General features: G+C 37.2%; 2 protein-coding genes across 4 annotated transcripts in view; one reads left to right on the top strand and one right to left on the bottom strand.

Moving 5' to 3' along the window:
- Positions 1–13,312, top strand: atp1b4 (ATPase Na+/K+ transporting subunit beta 4). Of its 2 annotated transcripts, none has more exons than XM_062040115.1 (9): positions 1–193; positions 276–335; positions 686–902; positions 4,866–4,994; positions 6,361–6,465; positions 6,716–6,915; positions 9,423–9,479; positions 12,306–12,398; positions 12,513–13,312. In XM_062040115.1, exons 2-9 carry the CDS (start codon positions 279–281, stop codon positions 12,672–12,674), a joined length of 1,020 nt encoding a protein of 339 aa, XP_061896099.1. In that variant the 5' UTR covers positions 1–193; positions 276–278; the 3' UTR covers positions 12,675–13,312. The 2 variants fall into 2 exon arrangements, with proteins under 2 accessions (XP_061896099.1, XP_061896100.1); XM_062040116.1 differs by having other exon boundaries at positions 279–335.
- Positions 13,313–16,604: 3,292 nt separating this feature from the next.
- lamp2 (lysosomal-associated membrane protein 2) overlaps positions 16,605–21,788 on the bottom strand; it is a 28,342-nt gene continuing 23,158 nt past the window's right edge. Inside the window, exons 9-10 of one of the 2 annotated variants that reach the window (XM_062039789.1) lie at positions 21,583–21,746; positions 17,174–17,310 (exon numbers count right to left, since the gene is read on the bottom strand). In XM_062039789.1, the coding sequence (XP_061895773.1) occupies positions 21,604–21,746 (143 nt within the window). In that variant the 3' untranslated portion in view covers positions 17,174–17,310; positions 21,583–21,603. Of the gene's footprint in view, positions 17,311–21,582; positions 21,747–21,788 lie in introns of both variants that reach the window. The other variant, XM_062039788.1, reaches the window with a different exon arrangement.

The raw sequence follows: 21,788 nt of genomic DNA on the forward strand, positions 1-21,788 counted from the left end.
CCCACCCCCCCATGTTCCTCTGCCTTGAGTTCATTCACTATGTTGGGCGTTTAGATGAAGGAGGCTCTCCGCACCACTAAAACTTTCTAATGAACTCCGCCAAAAACTTTTGACAGAGAGCAATTTTTTTACATTTTTTTTTCTCCACTCCACCCTTTGATCTGCTTTTTTTTGCTGAAAAAGGGAACTTCAGGTACGGCTATTTTTTTTCTAAAACCATTCCATAATTTGCTTTTTTGACGATACTTAAGAGAACTTTTTCCTCCCCTGCGAAGAAGATGGAGCCCAGTTCCACAGAGGGAGGAGGTGAGGAGACCCCGCTCCCTAAAAGTCCCGTAAGTACAAAATAAAAAATGTCTGCAATTGTACAATTATGAGGGGGATAAGATTTGGTGTTTGCTGCTAAAAGGTTGTGAGTGTTAGTGAACACTTACTTGCTGGCTAAGAGTCCAAACATCTGGACGCAGGAAGCAGGAGGTTCCGCTTCAAGGGAGGTCATCTCTCCCGATGAGGGCTGCAAAGGTCACCGTTTTTTTCCCCCTCTTCTATGATCTGCATGAAACCGGGGACAGAGAGGATAGCAGCACATCGCTAGCATGCAGTGAAGTGTCGGGTCGTCTTCGAAAAAACCTTCTCGCCGACAATGTGCGTTGAGCGTCTTCTCCCTTCTTCTCTCCGCCGCCAGCCTCCCAAGGTGCTCCTCAAGCACGGCCAGGAGCTGGAGGAGGAGCAGGAGGAGCTGGCCGAGCACCGGCCTCTGGAGCAGGAGGACCTCAACTTCGAGCGCTGGAAGCGCCGGCCCCTGCCCCGCCGGACGCTGCACCAGAAGATCGGGGACCTGAAGACGTACCTGTGGAACGCCGAGACCAAGGAGTTCATGGGCCGCTCGGGGAAGAGCTGGAGTGAGTCCCCCCCCCTCCCTTCCTCCCCTCAGTCCCATGTTGCATATTTCTAAATGATGTGTTAGAAACTGTCTTTTTTAAATGTCTTTAGTGTGATGTCTTGTGTGCTGCAAGTGTGTGTGGTCAATGTTTACATAGGTGCGCCGACGCTTCCTCGGCGAAAACAGGCCGCCTGGGGACAGGGGCCCCAGCGGGGGGCACGCCGCCCCAAGCCTCGCGTTAGCCAGAAATCACATTCCATCTACGTCTTAGCATGCTCGCCACATCCTCCTTCCCAAAGCAGCGGCGACCCCCCCTTTGCCCCCCCCTTCCCCCTTCACTGAACTCATCATGCATTCAAGCCCCCCCTCAGCGCAGGCCGACACGTACACATTTCCTAACTACGTCCAGGGCGTTTGGCAAATACACAACCTTTTTTTTTTTTTTTTTTTAAAGAAACGTAAAGTTAATATCAAAGGATGCTGCACCCATGCTGTCAAGGAGGAATTGGGGCCCCACGTAGCCTCACCCCCACAAAGCCCTATAAGTGAGTAAGAGTTGGTAGGGGGGCCACAATACCAGAGCAGGCTGATTGGTTGCTCCTTGGAGCTGGCCGGGGCCTCCATGGCTGCAAAGGACCTTCACTACGACGTCAACCGGAGGTTCAGTGTGTTCCCCAGTGAAAGGACAGCTGGAAGAATTCTCACTGGGCTGGAACAGAAAGGCCTTTGTGGACCCCGGGGGGTGGGGGGCGGGGGGCACGTCAGAAGTGGCTATAGCCATCGTCCGACCGGCGAGGAAAAATGCCCACACAGCAAAATATCTGTTGTTCAATTTTAAATATTTCTAAAGCTAAACAAGACATAAAAACATTTTGAACATATTTTTCAATACTATTCTATTCTAAACCAAGAAATATGTATATACATTTTGTAAATATGTATATACATTTTCTTTGGTCATTTCTTTGCTAAAATGTTTCAATGGACGTCAGTTCTAAACCAAAAAAGATGTATATTAACTTTTCCATTCTAAACAAAAATATGTACAGTATATCTATGTTTTTTTTGGCTCAAATACCGTAATTTCCGGACTATAAGCCGCACCAGCTAAATTTAGGGGAAAATACAGATTGCTCCATATATAAGCCGCACCCGACTATAAGCCGCAGGGTTTTGATGTGTAATTACCGTAGTATATAGGGGTTCCTGCTACCACGGAGGGGATTGTCGGGACAGAGATGACTGTTTGGGAACGCAAAGCGTCCCATTTATTAACAATAAATCTTTCAATCATTCAATCAAACTTTCACATCTTTGACACGGCGAACAGCATTCGTGCAGAGTACAAATAATACAACGGTGCAAAGTAATACAAAGTGCTCGCCTGTACGTTATCAAAATAACCAGCCTACCGGTATATGAAAAGTCAGTCTTTTAATCATTGTGTCATCGTCTTCCTCCTGCGTACTAAAACCACCGAAATCCTCTTCGTCGGTGTCGGAGAAGAACAGGCCGTAAATAAGCCGCACCGTTGTATAAGCCGCAGGGACCAGAACGAGGGGAAAAAGTAGCGGCTTATAGTCCGGAAATTACGGTATCATCATCAGTTCATATCTGTTTTTTTTGCACATTTTTTGCTAAAATTTTTCAATATACGTCAGTTCTAAACAAAAATATGTACAGTATATTTATGGTTTTTTTTGGCTCAAATATCATCATCATCATATATATATATATATATATATATGTATATATATATATATATATATATATATATATATATATATATATATACATACATACATACATATATACATTCATATATATACATACATATATATATACATATATACATGTACATACATATATATACATATACATATATACAGTATATATACATATACATATATACAGTATATATACATATACATACATATATATACATATATATATACATACATATATATACATACATATATATATACATACATATATACATACATATATATATATATATATATATATATATATATATATACATACATATATATATATATACATATATATATATATATATATATATATATATATATATATATATATATATATATATATATATATATACATACATATATATACATATACACTACCGTTCAAAAGTTTGGGGTCACCCAAACAATTTTGTGGAATAGCCTTCGTTTCTAAGAACAAGAATAGACTGTCGAGTTTCAGATGAAAGTTCTCTTTTTCTGGCCATTTTGAGCGTTTAATTGACCCCACAAATGTGATGCTCCAGAAACTCAATCTGCTCAAAGGAAGGTCAGTTTTGTAGCTTCTGTAACGAGCTAAACTGTTTTCAGATGTGTGAACATGATTGCACAAGGGTTTTCTAATCATCAATTAGCCTTCTGAGCCAATGAGCAAACACATTGTACCATTAGAACACTGGAGTGATAGTTGCTGGAAATGGGCCTCTATACACCTATGTAGATATTGCACCAAAAACCAGACATTTGCAGCTAGAATAGTCATTTACCACATTAGCAATGTATAGAGCGTGTTTCTTTAAAGTTAAGACTAGTTTAAAGTTATCTTCATTGAAAAGTACAGTGCTTTTCCTTCAAAAATAAGGACATTTCAATGTGACCCCAAACTTTTGAACGGTAGTGTATATACACATATATATATATATATATATATATATATATATATATATATATATATATATATATATATATATATATATATATATATATATATATATATATATACACATATATATATACACATATATATATATATATATATATATATATATATATATATACACATATACACATACATATGTATACATACATACATACACATATGTATATACACACATATAATTCTATATATTATATGTGTGTGTATATATATATATGTGTGAGTGTGTATATATATACATATATATGTATCTAGATACACATATATATTCATATATATACATATATACACATACCTATACACATATACATACACTTATGTACATATACACATATACATATATACATATACTTATATACATATATGTATACATACATACATACATATAAATATATACATACATATACTTATATACACATATACATATTGACATACGTATATGTATATATACATACATTTATACATTCATCCATTTTCTACCGCTTGTCCCTTTCGGGGTCACACAACATTAATACATATACATATATATAATATAGGTGTACATATTATATTAATATAATGGATATATAATTAATATCATTGGATATTAAGAGTGTGTGAAAGTTGGACTCCTACCTTGTTTACTTTGATGACTACCTCCTTAAAATTTTGTGGTTAATGTGGAGATAGCCCTTTGCATTTTTCCCATCATACTTTGTAATGGATTCAAATGGGTGTCATTCTAAAAAAAAATTATGGGGCATGGACGTTTTTTATAATATTCACAAATGTTGTATTATATTATGTGTGATCATGTCTGTTGGCATTTTGTGTTGGTTCGAATTTGTATTTTTTTTGCCCCATGACGAGGGAAGGTTGTTTGCATTGGGTCATATAAATAAATGCTGCGCCGGATGTAATTCAAAGCACAAATGGTCATAGACACCATAGGTTTAGCTATTAAAATGATTTGATATCATTTAGAGTCCTAATTAAACTCATGACGGGCCTGTGGTTTGGACACCCCTGGGTTAAACAAAAGAATATGCAGATAAACGGAATGCAGTTCCCCATGAGGACCACCAGGTGGTTCAGTTTCCCTCCCCTCCAAGATTATATCTCCTCAGAAGGTGTTCTCATACAAAAACATGTACTTTATATATTTAGTCTAGAAGAAAGTAGAAATGTCATTCAAACAGCCGTGGCTTTGAGGGGTTTTAGGAGGTACAGTTTATGATTGAGCCCCCATCAATTCTGCCTAGCAACAGTTCCACTGACCTCTCGTCTCCTCTTCCAGGCCTCATCCTTCTCTTCTACGCCGCACTTTACGTCTTCCTGGCGGCCATGTTTGGCGGCTGTTTGTTCTGCCTCATGTGGTCCATCAGTCCCTACCATCCCACCTACAACGACAGAGTGATGCCACCAGGTAAACAGAACCTCACAATTGAAAACGTTTTGTTTTTTTAACGGTGCAAGTTATATTTGAGGATATTAACCTCATTTTAGCATAACTGTAACTTCCGCCCGAATGCAGCTGAGATAGGCTCCAGCACCCACCGCGACTCCGAAAGGGACAAGCGGTGGGAAATGGATGGATGGATGGATGTAACATATTTGTTCAGCAGGCGTCGTATTGTCGTTTAAAAAAAAAAAGTGGCATTAAATAGTTGTGCAACTTTTGTTTCAGAAATGAAAATAGAAAAAATGGCCCAAAATTAGTTTTTTGATTGGCATTTAAGAATTGGACCTTTAAAATACTGCTTCCGGTTCAATTTGTCGTCACACAGATAAAAACACACATTTTTGCATTTTCGATGAACACATATACGATTTTTGTGTTTATCAGTAAAAATTAAAATCTATAAAAGGAAAACAGCACAAATTCCAATTCGATGGCAATTTTTTTTTTTTAAATTAACCCTTTTTTTGTTTGTTTTAAAATCTGCTATATATAATAGAAATCGAAAAACGGCTCTAATTTAGTTTTTAGATTTGCGTTTCACAATTGGAAATAGAATGACCGGAAGGTACACGGACCATTATTGTCATTAATTCATATCTTATTATTATTAATTTAATGTTAATTTTACTTCAAAATAAAATGAACATTTAATTGGAACAAATTAAATTATCTATTTATTATTAGTATTATTCTTTATTATTATTGTATTAATTTTTATTTTTTCCGCTTTGGACTTGCTCAGTAATATCAAATAATTTACAATATTAAAGATTTTTACCATTTGATTTATTAGTTGTTTAAAATTATGAATTATTTATTTAAAAAATGGGGTTGGGTAACAGTGATTATAAGTTGAATATATTTTGATTGCATTATTTTTTGTAATCTCTAGATAGCTTTGGTGGGCAAAATAAAATACATAATTGACTGCTAAAGCCTTAAACCAGCTATATATTTATTTATAACAATAATAATCATTACATTATACTAATTTAAACAAAACGTGTTTTTTTTTAACGGTGCAAGCTATATTTGACGATATTAACCTTATTGGAGTGTAACGTTAAAAACGTTTCCACTTAAATGACAATGAACAAAGTTGTCACTTTTTAACATTCCCAATTAAAGTGTAAAAAGAAGTTAAGCCCTGTAACATGCATGGTAACTTCCTGCGTATTTTTTAGCTATTTTCTCACCTGTGACTAATTTTGTTTCATGTGTGACAAAAAGCCAAAGAACAAGCTAAGTTTATCCCTAGATTGTGCACTTTAGGCGTGTTGGACCACTTATGTCCCGTCACAGTTGACTGTCTGTGGGTCTCCACTGGCAGGTATGACCATGGCGCCACACTCGGAAGGCCACGATATCGCCTTCAACGCCTCCGACCGCAAATCGTGGAAGAAGTACGCCAGATCGATGGATGAATATCTAAAACGTGAGTGTGCGGCGCTCAGGATGGCTCGGTGGGGTTAAAACCAAACGGCTAATCCTCCTCGCTACTTTTGTCCCGTATTCTCTTTGGTTCCCGCACGGCATGCTGGGAAGGGAAGCCTCTTTGTGTGAGGGGGTTTTCTTCCCTCCCCTTTTATTCCTTCATTCAAGCTGACTTGGCAGAGCCAAGCAAAGGTTTATTTATGCCCCACCATGCCCCCCTGACACTTTTTTTTTTTTTTTTTGCCCTCCAGATTACAACGACGGCACGCAGGAGAGGAAGAATATCCGCTGCACGCACAACAGGTACTTCATGCAGGAGGACTTGGAGGAGGACGCCGAGAGGAAAGCGTGCCAGTTCAAGAGGTCCTGGCTGGGGGACTGCTCGGGCCTGCAGGACCCCCATTATGGTTTCTCGCAGGGGAGGCCGTGTGTCCTCCTGCGAATGAACCGGGTAAGATTAGAGAATGGGGATCAATTCTTTCATGTTGGGACATTTTTACTAATGCAGTGTTTTTCTTAGACCTAAATATAAATTTATACTCCATTTATGCATTTTGCACCGTTTGGACACTTTTATGGCCAAAAAAAGAAACAGAAAACTGCTGTCAAATCATCTACTTATGTATTCTTTTATAAACTTTCTTAAAACTATGAAATCATATTTGAACCCTTTAAAAACCCTACAATTTCATAAATTACATAAGGGGATAAGAGTCTTGTATTTATTATATTATTTTGAACCCTTTAAAAACATAATTTTATAAACTACATAAGGGGATAATAGTCTTGCATTTATTATAATATTATTTTGAACCCTTTAAAAACACTACAATTTTATAAATTACATAAGGGATAAGAGTCTTGTAATTATTATAATGCTATATTGAACCCTTTAAAAACACTACAATTTTATAAATTACATAAGGGGATAATAGTTTTGTATTTATTATAATATTATTTTGAACCCTTTAAAAACACTACAATTTTATAAATTACATAAGGGGATAAGAGTCTTGTATTTATTATATTTTTTTGAACCCTTTAAAAACACTACAATTTTATAAATTACAAAAGGGGATAAGAGTCTTGTATTTATTATAATATTATTTTGTGATGTAATACCGCATACTCCCCTTTTTGTCCAAAACAATGCATCACTATTTAAACTTTTTTTATTGGTCCATGTACCTTTCATTCATTCTATTCCCAATTCTGAAACGCAAATCAAAAAACAAAGTTAGGGCTGTTTTTTCGATTTTTATTATAAATGGCAAATTTAAAAACAAACAAAAAAAGGGTTGATTTTCATTAAAATATTGCCATAAAATTTTATTTTGTGCCGTTTTCCTTTCATGGCTTTTTATTTTTCCAGATAAACACAAAAATCCAATTCATGTTTATCCAAAATGCAAAAATGAGTTTTTATCTGTTTTCATTCTTGAATCAGAAGCAGTATTTTAGCTTTTCCTTTGCGTTTAGCATGTTTTTAGAATAACTGTAACATATTTGTTCATTAGGCGTCCTATTGTCTTTTTTTTAAATTTTTTTAAAGTGCCATTAAATTGATGTGCAACTTTTGTTTCAGAAATTAAAATTGAAAAAATTGCCCGAAATTTGTTTTTTGATTTGCATTTAAGAATTGGAAATATAATGAACGGAACGGACCTTAAAATACTGCTTCCAGTTCAATTTGTCATCGCACAGATAAACATGCATTTTTGCAGTTTGAATTAACATATATTTGATTTTTGTGTTTATCTGAAAAAAATCAAAATCCATAAAAGGAAAACAGCACAAAATCCAACTTGATGGCAATATCTTAATGAGAATCAACGCTTTTTTGTTTGTTTTAAAATCTGCTATATATAATAGAAATCGAAATAAATTTTTTGGATTTGCGTTTCAGAATTGGAAATATAATGAACGGAAGGTACGCGGACCATTATTGTCATTAATTCATATCTTATTATTATCAATTTAATTTTTATTTTACTTAAAAAATAATAATTAAAAAAAGAACATTTAATTGGAATAAATTAAATTATGTATTTATTACTTGTATTATTCTTTATTATTATTAAAATTTATTTTTAATGTTTTCCCCTTTGGACATGCTCAGTACTATAAAATAATTGAAAATATTAAAGATTTTTACCCTTTGATTTATTAGATGTTTAAAAGTATGAATTATTTCTTTTAAAAAATGGGGTTGGATAACAGTGATTAAAGGTTGGATATATTTTGATGGCATTATTTTTGTAATATAGTGCCACATACTCTCTCTATATACCTTTGAAATACATAATTGACTGCTTAAGCCTTAAACCATCTATATATTTATTTATAACAATAATAATCATTACATTATACTAATTTAATCAAAATGTTATATCTATTATTCTATTTTACTTTCTTGTGCTTCAGATTTACTCAAAACTATCAAATAATTCTAACATTTTAAGGATTTTAACCGCTTTAAGTATTCCTTTTTTTAAATGACTTATTTGTGACCAAAAATCAAGGTTGGGTGGGAATTATAGTCTGGATACCTCGAAGATTGTTAACATTTATTTGATTGCATTATCATTTTTTTTATGTAGTGCCACATATTCCCCTCAAAATACCTCATTGACTTTCACAGAAACTACTTTTTTATGTTTTTATTTTTTACATATTATATTGTTTACTTATTATATTGATGTGCTCTTTCCTAGAAAGGCTTAAACAGGCGGTGATGTCAGAGAGTGACATCTTGTGGCCGTTTTAGGTAGTGGGCAAAGTTGAGACCGGATGTTATTTACTCTACAGTCAAACTTCTATTTTTAGTCTTGATTAAGTCTACCTAAAATTCAAATTTTCTCCTAAAACTGCTTCACATGAAAAGAAACCTGCTTTACATTGTGATTTGGCGAAACATAATTCAAGTGATTACTCAAAATGTCTTTTGTTTGCTTCTAGATTCTCGGATACCTGCCTGGCCAAGGGAAACCAATTAATGTGACTTGTGGAGTGAAGGTTGGCTATCAAACGATCAATATATCGATATTGATAAGTATCACAAGAAGATTGTAGATACGATTTGCACCGACGCGCCTTTGCTGCTCTCAGCCACTAGGGGGCGTATATGCACGCTACCTGAGGATGTCTTGGATCAGGTTTTCCAATGGGGGCCGCACACAGAAAAATTAAAGCATGCATTTATTTTCAAAACCAATAAAATATATCAATTTTTTTTTTTTTTTTTACCTTTAAGGCTTCCCTCAACTATGGTTCCGGGGACCCGGAAGGCTCTTTAGTCATAAAAATGTTAAAATAAGTCATATATTATTTTTCATTTATTATTATTCACTGCTTAAATCTCTAGATCAACTTCGGGTCCATCAACATGTTTTTATATCCTTTTCTGTCAAAGAATACCCTGTTTTTGTGGAAAAAACACAAAATATGCAACATTTCCCACCCCAAAAAATGTCAAAGTAGAATATTTAATGTGAAGTAATTAGAGCCTTCAGTAGGTCAATAATTCATAACAACATTGATTTTAATCCATTATTATTTTTGATCACTGAAATTTTTTCTACAAAAATTCTACAAAATTTCCCAAATGACATAAATACAATTATAAAATGATGATAAAACAAGTCACACTCCCCCCCCCCCCAACATTTAACTAGATCAACTTGAAATTCCCTTTAAAGCAGTCATTTGTCAAAACATAATAATGAATCAAAATCAATGTGAATTATTGACATATTCAAGGTTACACTTACTTCACATCAAATATGCCACATTCCCCAAAAATTTTTTGGGGAAAATATTGCATATTTTGTGTGTTTGTCGTATAAAAAAACAACATTTTCTTTGACAAAAACGGCATAAAACAAATTTAAAAAATATAACTTATTATCAACGGATGAATCTGAAGTTGATCTAGTGACTTAAGCGTTGGAAAAAAAAAATGTGTGACTTATTTTATCATCATTTTATTTATATCATTTTGGATCCCTAAGAATTTTTGTAGAATTTTTTAATTGATCAAAAAATAATAATGGATTAAAATCAATATTGTTATGAATTATTGACCTATTGAAGGCTCTAATTACTTCACATCAAATATTCTACTTTAAAACATTTTGGAGGGGGGGAATGTTGCATATTTTGTGTTTTTGCCACAAAAACAGGGTTTTCTTTGACAGAAAAGAGTTATAAAACTTAAAAACATGTTGATGGACCTGAAGTTGATCTAGAGATTTAAGCAGTGAAAAATAATAAATGAATAATAACATATGACTTATTTTAACATTTTTATGACTAAAGAGCCTTCCGGGTCCGCAGAACCAAACTTGAGGGAAGCCCTAAAGGTACAAAAAAAATCATCTTGAGCGGAGACAGGTCAGCAGCACAGAGACGTCCCCAACTGATGCACAGATGAGTGGTCCACCCTGGGTCCTGACTTTGGACAGCTAGCGCTTCATCTGTGGTCACTGCTCCCTTCACCTCCCAGGGGGTGAACATGGGGATGGGTCAAATGCAGGGGACAAATTTCACCACACCCAGTGTGTGTGTGACAATCTTTGGGACTTTAACTTTAAACTTAAAGCAAGGTCCATAAAGACATGGATGACAGAATCTGGTGTGGATGAACTTGACTGGCCTGCACAGAGTCCTGACCTGAACCCGATAGAACACCGTTGGGATGAATTAGAACCAAGACTGAGAGCCAGGTCTTCTCGACCAACATCGGTGTGTGACCTCACCAATGCGGTTTTGGAAGAATGGTCGAAAATTCCTATAAACACACTCCGCAACCTTGTGGACAGCCTTCCCAGAAGAGTTACACTAGTGTGCTGTGAGATACAGTCTGGTGTGCCGTGGGAGATGAGCTAATTTCACCTATTTGGGCTAAAAATATTTTTTGCAAAACAGTAATTATAGTCTGCAAATGATGTGTTGTTGTTGAGTGTCGGTGCTGTCTAGAGCTCGGCAGAGTAACCGTGTAATACTCTTCCAAATCAGTAGGTGGCAGCCGGTAACTAATTGCTTTGTAGATATCGGAAACAGCGGGAGGCAGTGTGCAGGTAAAAAGGTGTCTAATGCTTAAACCAAAAATAAACAAAAGGTGAGTGCCCCTAAGAAAAGGCATTGAAGCTTAGGGAAGGCTATGCAGAACGAAACTAAAACTGAACTGGCTACACAGTAAACAAAAACAGAATGCTGGACGACAGCAAAGACTTACTGTGGAGCAAAGACGGCGTCCACAAAGTACATCCGAACATGACATGACAATCAACATTGTCCTCACAAAGAAGGATAAAAACAACTGAAATATTCTTGATTGCTAAAACAAAGTAAATGCGGGAAATATCGTTCAAAAGAAGACATGAAACTGCTACAGGAAAATACCAAAACAAGAGAAAAAGCCACCAAAATAGGAGCGCAAGACAAGAACTAAAACACTACACAGGAAAAAAGCAAAAAACTCCAAATAAGTCACGGTGTGATGTGACAGGTGGTGACAGTACACCTACTTTGAGACAAGAGCTATATTGATGCATGCTTGGTTATGCTTTAAAGTCATATCCAACAATTGCGACAACGACTTTTTATTGTCAACTGAGATTTGTTTTTTTTAATGATTTCTGCTGATGGTGTGCCTCCGCATTTTTTCAACGCAAAAAATGTGCCTTGGCTCTAAAAAGGTTGAAAAACACTGATATCGTGTATGTAAGGTAACCTGAAAGCACTTTTTGGGTATTATCATAGCACTTAAAAAGCGGCCAATCAGATTGCACTAATGTACTTCCACATTGTTTCTATCATTAAAAGCCATTTCTCTTGCAGAAAGGACCACCAGAGGCTTTGGGAGAGGTCAAGTTTTTCCCCAAGAATATTTTTGACCTGAAGTACTACCCTTACTATGGGAAACTCAGACATGTAAGCATCCATGTAGAGGCATTGTAAAAAAAAAAAAAAATATATATATATATATGTATAAAAAAAAGAAGAAAAAAGGGTCACCTTAATAATGGCGAAATGTCTCTCCATTAGGTGAACTACTCGGCCCCGGTGGTGGCAGTGCGCTTCGCTAGTGTGCAGTACGGCGCTCACATCCAAGTGCAGTGCAAACTCAACGGCAAGGGCATCGTCAACGACTCGCCCACCGACCGCCACCTCGGCAGTGTCACCTTCTCCCTGGAGGTGGGCGCCTAAGCACCTGCAGGACGGCGGGTTATTATTATTTTTTACACGTAATTCCTTGTTATTCTCTCCAGACATTCACTGTACAAGCACAACTACACCCAGTTGCTCACGTCTTCTTCATCATTAGGACATTTAATCAAACTAAAATAGATTTATTTTTTTTGCCTCGGCTATGCAAATGAAATTAAAACTTAATTCTTGGTGCACATAAAAATATGTTAGAATAGGATTTTGTGTGACAGTGCACTAATTTGTTGCGCATGTGTTTTTAAAAACATGTATATTTGAAGGAATATCATGCAAATGAATGCACTGTACTTACACAATAAAAAGAGAAAAATCTTGCCTTTCTTTATATAAGTATATATACAGTATGTTAAGACTGGTAATGCATGTCATTAACTTTAAAAAAAAAAAAAGAAAAAAAAAAAAGTGTGCCTTGTGTGTGTATCGCTTTAAGAAAAACCATGAGAAGATTTAGGCCCAACAAAAAAGGGGGGCCACCAGAGATTGTGGGCGTGGCTTCCACATACCTCTAAATAGGGGGGTCAACAGGGGATTGATTTATGACCCCAGGAAGTAGGCATGGCCTAAACCGGAAACAGGAAGCATACATCATATCCGGCGGTCATTTTAATGTTGTTTTTTTAAGCTGTCCACCATCTTGGTTGTAGTCCTTAATTATTTATGACTCCCACAGGCTGACAAGGGTATTACAGTTTGTAGTTTTGGAGTGTAGTAGCCATCTTTAAAGCTTTAAAAAACTACAAAATTAAAATGGCCGTCGGATATGACGTATACTTCCTGTCTTCGGTTTAGGTCATAAACCCCCCTCACAAACCTAACACCCCCCCCCCCCCCCCCCATCATTAACATAACATCCCACCCCCCGGATTGTAAATAATGTAAATAATTCAATGTATATACTCTGATGATTAACTTGTGTGATGACTGTATTATGCTGATAGTATATATTTGTACCATGAATTGATTTAAGTGGACCCCGACTTAAACAAGTTGAAAAACTTATTCGGGTGTGACCATTTAGTGGTCAATTGTACAGAATATGTACTGTACTGTACAATCTACTCATAAAAGTCTCAATCAATCCCCCGGTGAATCTTCTACCATGTGACCGATACTGCTGCTGTGTCGTTTGACTGCAACACACCAAACTTTATCAGGAATCGCTGCTCCTGCTCACGAGTAACAGCTCGTACTAAACGATCATATAATTGACGTACCCAATATAATTTGTAGTGTGAGAAGACGCAAACTGCCGCACGAAAATGAAAAAAATGAGATACTCACCCTTTGATGAGGCGTCGACTTCACCGTGCCACGCTTATTTAACATGCTTACAAGTGTAAGAAGAAGTTAACCTACATACCATAAACAAATGAAATAGTATACTCACCCGTGTAACACCTGATAGTCTTGGTGGCGGCGAGCATTCAGGGGGGGCCATGACGTCGTGTGCCTGGGAGGCGAGTCTCTTCACATTAAGACGACACAATTACCCATTCTTGGTTTTGTGTTTTCAGCCATATTGTACTGAGCAGGCAGGACAGAGGCACCTCCTCAAAATAAACCCCATTTCCTCTTCTTTGGTTATCATCACACTTCAAGGTGTCGGATTAGAGTCCTTTGGGTATATTAACATTTTTTACTCTTTGTTTTTTCTTTTATTGGACTCAGCAGCCATGACAGAGACACGTGTACTGCTTTCCCACGTCACCACAAACGCCATATCCTGTTCTATGGTTATCATCACACTTTATTTGAGGGTTGGACAACATCCCTTTACATGACTTTTGTCAACCCTATGTTTTGTTTTCTGCCAGGACAGAGGCATGTGTACCACTTCCACGTTACATTACCGGTTCTATGGTTATCATCACATATTTATGATTTCTGACATTACTAATAGACTTTTGTGTTGCCAGTGGTTTCACCTCTGACATTTTTATGTGACTTGATTGGTGCATTTTCTTCTTCAGAAAGCCTTGAGCATATTCCAAAATAGAACTTTAGGGGACTTGCAATTGGTAGTGCAATACTGTAGAGGAGGGATCTTTAACCATTTCCAGGCCAAGGACCCCAAAACTGATGGAGTGGGGACCCCCTAGTCATATATCTTGTGTAAAAATGTGTTTTATATCAAACTGGTCATAATTGTTATTGTGCAACATTAAGATAATCAAAAAGTGGTGCCGCAAACTGCTAAATAGCGCACGAATCCCTAGCTGGCAACCCAGCACACTAATTGCCAGCTAGCAACTAGCTAGGCCACTAATCGATAGCTGGCAACCGGCATGCTAATTGCTAGTTAGAAACCCAGCACGCTAATCGCGAGCTCGCAACTAAACCGTTAATCGATAGCTGGCAACTGGCATGCTAATTGCTAGTTAAAAACCCAGCACGCTAATCGCTAGCTCGCAACTAAGCTGCTAATCGATAGCTGGCAACTGGCATGCTAATTGCTAGTTAGAAACCCAGCACACTAATCGCCAGCTAGCAACTAGGCTACTAATCGATAGCTGGCAACTGTTATGCTAATTTCTAGTTAGAAACCCAGCACGCTAATCGCTAGCTCGCAACTAAGCTGCTAATCGATAGCTGGCAACTGGCAAGCTAATTGCTAGTTAGAAACCCAGCACACTAATCGCCAGCTAGCAACTAGGCCACTAATCGATAGCTGGCAACTGTTATGCTAATTTCTAGTTAGAAACCCAGCACGCTAATTGCTAGCTCGCAACTAAGCTGCTAATCGATAGCTGGCAACTGGCATGCTAATTGCGAGTTAGAATCCCAGCACACTAATCGCCAGCTAGCAACTAGGCCACTAATCAATAGCTGGCAACTAGAGCACTAATTGCAATCAGGCAGTTAGTTTGCAAATGACTAGCTGTCAACTAATCTGCAAAAATCACTCGCTGGCAACTAGTCCGCAAATCGTTAGTGGTTATCTAGTCGGCAACTCGCTAGCTGGCAACTAGAGCGCAAATTTCTATCTAGCAACTACAACGCTAATTTTAAGCAGGCAATTAGTTTGCAAATTGCTAGCTGTCAACTAGTCTGCAAAAATCGCTTGCTGGCAACTAGTCCGCAGCTCGCTAGCTGGCAACCAGAGTGTAATTCACTGTCAGCCAGAGTGCTATTTGTTAGCTGTCAACTAGTCTGCAAACCGCCATCTGGCAACCTGTCCGCAAATTGTTAGCTGTCAACTAGTCGGCCACTCGCTAGCTGGCAACTAGTTTGCAAATTGCAAGCTGTTAACTCGTCTGCAAATTGCTATCTGGGAATAAGTCTGCAAATCGTTAGCTGTCCACTAGTCGGCAACTCAATAGCTGGCAACTAGAGCACTAATTGCAATCAGGCAGTTATTTTGCAAATGGCTAGCTGTCAACTCGCTGGTAACCAATCCACAAATCGTTAGCGGTCATCTAGTCGGCAACTCGCTATCTGGCAACTAGAGCGCTAATTGCAAGCTAGCATTTGGTCTGCAAATTGCTATCTGGCAACTATTTCGCAAATCATTAGCTGTCAGCTAGTCGGCAACTCGCTTGCTGGCAACTAGATCGCTAATTGCAAGCTGGCAGCAACTAGTTTGCAAATTGCTATCTGGCAGCTACTCCGCAAATGGCTCGCTAGCTTAAATGCTAACATGAATACAACAATAGTTGTTTTATGCGAGTAGGAGTGTCCATACCAATGCCATTCATAAACACGACAGTGAGTCAAGTCCACCTTCATGTTACATTTGTGAAAAAAAGAACATGTCCAATCAAGTAAATATTTAACGACCCCCCCTTGCAGTACCTCTGCGGACCCCCGGGGGGCCAGGCACCGCTGTTAAAGACCTCTGCTGCAGTGTACGTCCAGCACTGTGTACTAAAATCGGTCGCCGCAAAAGAGGGAAAAAAAGGACGACAGCGCTACAAAACAAGAACCAAACTTTTATTCATTTCGGCGACGCACTCCCCTTTCCTCCCCCTCTCGTGTCATTAAGAAAGACAAGCTCATCACATAAGACATTCTTCTCAAGCAAAGCAGTCGAACGGTGAATTAACGGAAAGGCACAAAACTGTCAGGGGTCTGGTTAGTGATGGAATGTGCAGAGCTGAGGAGAACGCCATTAAAATATCGAACATTGCCGGTTTCTACCTTGAAATGATCCACTAGTTGAGTTGGGTTTTTTTTTGGCGTAAACCAAGAAAAAAATGTTTTCCCCAAAAGTGTGTTTGCAGTGCTGGTAAAGTTCATGTCAATGTGCGGTTTACATTCATTCATTCTATACAGGAGAGTAGTATTAGTATTGTACATGGCATGGACATGCAGCCTAATTGATTCAGCCATTGGCAAAGAATGGGGCAACCAGTGAGGCGGTTGCTAGGATACACAAAGGTTAAAGTTTCATTTTCTTTTTGCAGTGCAGGAAGGAGGAAAAGGATTGTTTTAGTTCGTTTGTTTCAGGAAAGGTGAGAGGCGGAGGAGCGTGATTATACAGACTGGTAGCCGGTGCGACTCTTCCTGCGGCCAATCAGGTAAGAGATAAGCACGAGGACGATTAGGAGGCTGAGGGCCACGCCCACCGCCATGGGCACCAAAAAGCTCAAATCAGAGTCCAGGAAGCATTCCTGGGCTGATAGGCACACAAACACACAAGACAGCAGAGGTTAGTGCTGCTGGCTCGCTGTCAGGGGGCAACAAGAGGGAAGCAAGGAATGTTAGAAATCTTCACAGTGGTTAGAAAATCCCTGGAAATGAGTCATAAAAGGAATCAAAAGTTAACATTTTTTCTTATTTCATACAAATAGGAAGAAAGTTCAGCATTGGGGGAAAACCCTATTAATGAAAAGTGCGGTGTTGAAAGTGGATAATGAAGTATAAAAGCAGTGTTTTATTTAGAATTGACAGATTAATTAACAGATCTTTTTATAAATACACAAAATTAGCATTTATGCTAAGCTAACATGCTAATTTTTAATTTTTCTTCTTCTAAAGTTAGTTTAGTTCAGTTGTTTTGAAATAGTTGGGCGGGCATGTGTGACCTTGGGGATTAAGCTTTGTCAGTATCATGTTGACAAAACATGTTCATTGTAGCTCGTAATCCAGACGTCCTCATTTTGATTAAAAATCTGAACAATTTTTGTGCTCCTCAATTTGAATTGATTATTTATTCCATTCATTTTCTACCGCTTATTCCCTTTTGGGGTCGCTGGAGCCTATCTCAGCTACAATCGGGCGGAAGGCGGGGTACACCCTGGACAAGTCGCCACCTCATCGCAGTGATTATTTATTGAGTTTATTTAATATAAGGATGTTAAAGTTATTTGTTGTAAGTTGATCTATATTTTTTTGCTTTTTTGTTTTCTTTAATGTTAATAGGAATACAAGGTTATGCAGAGGTGTACTTATAACAATTTATAGACAATTGATACTATTTATATTGGCACTTTAAGTGGGGAAGTGGAATGTTTTCTTCTTCCTGTGGTGGGCGTAACAGAAAATAGTTGAGACGCACTAGTTTAGTTTCTAATGTCACTACCATGAATTGATTAACGTGGACCCCGACTTAAACAAGTTGAAAAACGTATTCGGGTGTTACCATTTAGTGGTTAATTGTACGGAATATGTACTGTACTGTGCAATCTACTAATAAAAGTTTCAATCAATCAATAGTAAGTTGTGTGGAGAATGCATATATTTTCTTTATCAATAGTCATGTTTAAAGCAGCTAATATTTTCCCATGTGTACACTTGGTGTTTTTTCCTTATGCTCATTAGTGAACTCTGTGTTTCATCTTGAAGGCCTGGAATGTCTGCTGGGAGTATAATGTACTCCCTTTTTGTGGAGGAAGCCTTATCGGTGTAGAACCAAAAGGCTGTATTTCTTTCTGGGCGGGAAGGGCTGTTTTCGTATTAAATAAGATGACTCTTTCCGTTAGATTTTTAGACCTGTTCTTGATGCTGCTATTATCGCATTGGGCTGGTCTCCTAAAACTTTAGTACATCTTGATAATATTGCTGTTCCGTCTTGGTGGTCCTTCTTACTCAACATATGTCATCCAAAAGAATTTGGGATTGACCAAAGACTTTTATTTCCTGAGAGGAAGACTAGTCAGTTGATTTACAGAAATATATATTTTGCTTGACTCGATTTATAACTAACATTGAGCTTAATAGCAAAGCTTTGTATAAAAACAAAATTGAACAATAATACCAAAATAACTTGCAATTCTAAACTGATTTAGGTTTTGTTTTCGTGTCTGTTTGCTTATAAGAGAACTCTGGAAGGGTTGGTAGTATTTTATAGACAAATACTTGTACTGGTTCTGATGCTACGCTAATTTAAGGATTAAACAGTATTTCAAGGTCAAAACAAACAATTCTACTAAGTAACCATTTTAAACTAAGCTTTTTACCGTTTTGTGTTCATAAAAATGTGCTGGCTGCAGTTTGATGTTATGTTTAGGGGCAGACATTTTGTTTTTACCAGTTTTGGCCCTGATGCTAAGATAAACTAAGCTAGGCTAGCATTTCACAAAGGTGTTACCATTAAGTCAACTCACTAATGTAAATCATTATTTATTTTCCCAAAATGTTGAATGTAGTCTAATAGTTGGCAGTCAGGTTGTCTAACATTTGTTAAATTTAGACCAATATTGCTAAGCTAAACTATGCTCCTTTTACATTTTCTGTCCAGACACTGCTGCTATATCTTATCATTTGGTTAGAAAAGCACATTTATACATGTCAAATCTACTCCAATGGTTAAGAAATAGAAGAAATGTGTTAAAATTATACCAATTATGCTCAGCCGAAATGTTCCGCCAAACTAAGCTACAATAAGCTTTTTCTGCAGACACCAGTGGTATCACTCATATTTTGGCCAGAACGGCACATTTATATGCTTAAAATGTCAAATCTCTGCTTTTCAAATGTGTGCTAAATGTATACCAATTATGCTAAGATAAATTGCTATGCTAAACGACACTACATTACGTTTTATGTCCAGACGTAGGTGGTATCAGTAATATTTTGGCTAGAAAGGCACATTTATATGTTCAAAATGTCAAATATCGTCAATTGTAGGCTTGAATTTTTTACCAACTATACTAACATAAAATGCTATGCAAAACAACGCTATGTTTTCTTTCCAGACACAGGTGGTATAGCTCATATTTTGTCTAGAAAGGCAAATTTTTAGTCTCAAAATGTCAATTCGTAGGCTAAAGTGTGCGCTAAATTTATACCAATTGCGTTAAGATAAAATGTTATGCTAAACGCGTAGTCATTTATGTTTTCTGTCCAGACACAGGTGGTATCGCTCATATTTTCGCAAGAAAGACACAATCCATAAATTTTCTACCGCTTGTCCCTTTTGGGGTCATAATAGTCTCAAAATGTTAAATCTAGTAATTCGTAGGCTGTTAAAATGTGTGCTAAATTTATACAAATTATGCTAAAATAAGATGCTATGCTAATCATGTAGCTTCATTTGTTTTCTGTCCAGACACAGGTGGCACCACACAAATTTTGGCTAGAAAAGCTAATTTTTAGTCTCAAAATGTCAAATCTAGACCTTTGTAGGCTGTTAAAATGTGTGCTAAGTATATACCAATTATGCGCAGATAAATGCTATGCTAAATGTGTAGGTTTATTTACGTTTTCTGTCCAGACACAGGCGGTATCGCTCACATTTTGGCTAGAAAGGCACATTAATAGCCTCAAAATGTCATTTGTATGCTGTTAAAATTAATTTATACAAATTATGCTAAGATAAAATGCAATGCTAAACGTGTAGCTTCTTTTAAGTTTTCTGTCCAGACACAGGTGGTCATATTTTGTCTGGAAAGACACATTTATATGCTCAAAATGTGTGCTAAGCTAAACGAAGCTACAATAAGCTTTGTTTTACATTTTCTGACCAGACACAGGTGGTACCACTCATACTTTGGCTGAAAAAGCATATTTAAATGCTCAAAATGTGTGCCAAGATAAAATGCTAAGCTAAACGAAGCTACAATAAGCTTTGTTTTACGGTTTTTGTCCAGCTAGTCATATTTTGGCTGCAAAGGAACTTTTCTATAAACAAAATGTGAAATGTGTGCTATATTTATGCACTGTAAATTATTTGCCACTTGCAAAGATTTAAAATTGTATTTCTAAAATATTCCCTAGTTTTAAGAGCTACATACTTATTTTTAGTCATTGACCAACATACATTTTTGCATGAGTCCTACCAAAGACTATAAAAATGGGACCCATTATCTCCCTGCTTGGCACTCAGCATCGAGGGTTGGAAATGGGGGTTAAATCACCAAAAATGATTCCCGGGCGCAGTTACCGCTGCTGCTCACTACTCCCCTCACCTCGCAGGGGGTGAACAAGGGGATGGGTAGAATGCAGAGGACAAATTTCACCCCACCTAGTGTGTGTGTTACAATCATTGGTACTTTAACTTAACTTAATTTCAGAACTACAAGTTGAATAATGCTTGTTTTCAAAATAAAATACTTATTTCTATCTTAAAAGTCGTGATTATTTCTTAATGTAGGATGCCTTATCAAGTAAATGTATCTGCCCATGCATCTAGTTAATTTCACTAGTTTTTACTATTTTTCTTATTTTATTTAGTGTTTTTTTTAATTGTGCTAAGCTAAAATACTAAAATAAACTGTGCTTGAACAAGCTTATTTTCGGTTTTCTGCCTAGACATGGGTGGTATCGCTAATGCTTTGGCTAAAAGATCACATTTGTATTACCAAATTGCCAAATTCTGGCGATTAGTAAGAGGTTGAGAAGTGGAATCAAAGTAGAAAGCGAACACCAAACAGCAAGGCCAACAAGAGAGGAACACAGGCAGCGGTTAAGTGATTAAAAATGGGGAAAGGAAGGAAAGAAAAATCACCAGAAAGGTGTCAAAAGGTGTCTAGAAAGACTCGTAACCGCTGGCCATGTTTCTCTTTCTCCCGATGAAGTAGGCCAGCAGAACGATAAGAATGAGAACAAGCAGGGCAACTCCGACGACTACGGCAACAAGGAAGCTCTCCGAGTCCGTCTGGCATTCCTCAGCTAGATGAGAGTGAAGAGAGCAGAGGTCAGCGTCTTATGCCA

This window comes from Entelurus aequoreus, linkage group LG28, assembly GCF_033978785.1.
Source record: "Entelurus aequoreus isolate RoL-2023_Sb linkage group LG28, RoL_Eaeq_v1.1, whole genome shotgun sequence".
Classification (NCBI taxonomy): Eukaryota; Metazoa; Chordata; class Actinopteri; order Syngnathiformes; family Syngnathidae; genus Entelurus; species Entelurus aequoreus.

What these genes read in the sequence shown, in the direction of transcription:
- atp1b4 (XM_062040115.1), top strand. Translation starts at nt 279, where the DNA reads ATGGAGCCCAGTTCCACAGAGGGAGGAGGTGAGGAGACCCCGCTCCCT. An exon ending in GATGGATGAATATCTAAAAC is followed by an intron (nt 6,466 to 6,715) that starts GTGAGTGTGCGG and finishes TTTGCCCTCCAG; the next exon opens with ATTACAACGACGGCACGCAG. An exon ending in ATGTGACTTGTGGAGTGAAG is followed by an intron (nt 9,480 to 12,305) that starts GTTGGCTATCAA and finishes TTTCTCTTGCAG; the next exon opens with AAAGGACCACCAGAGGCTTT.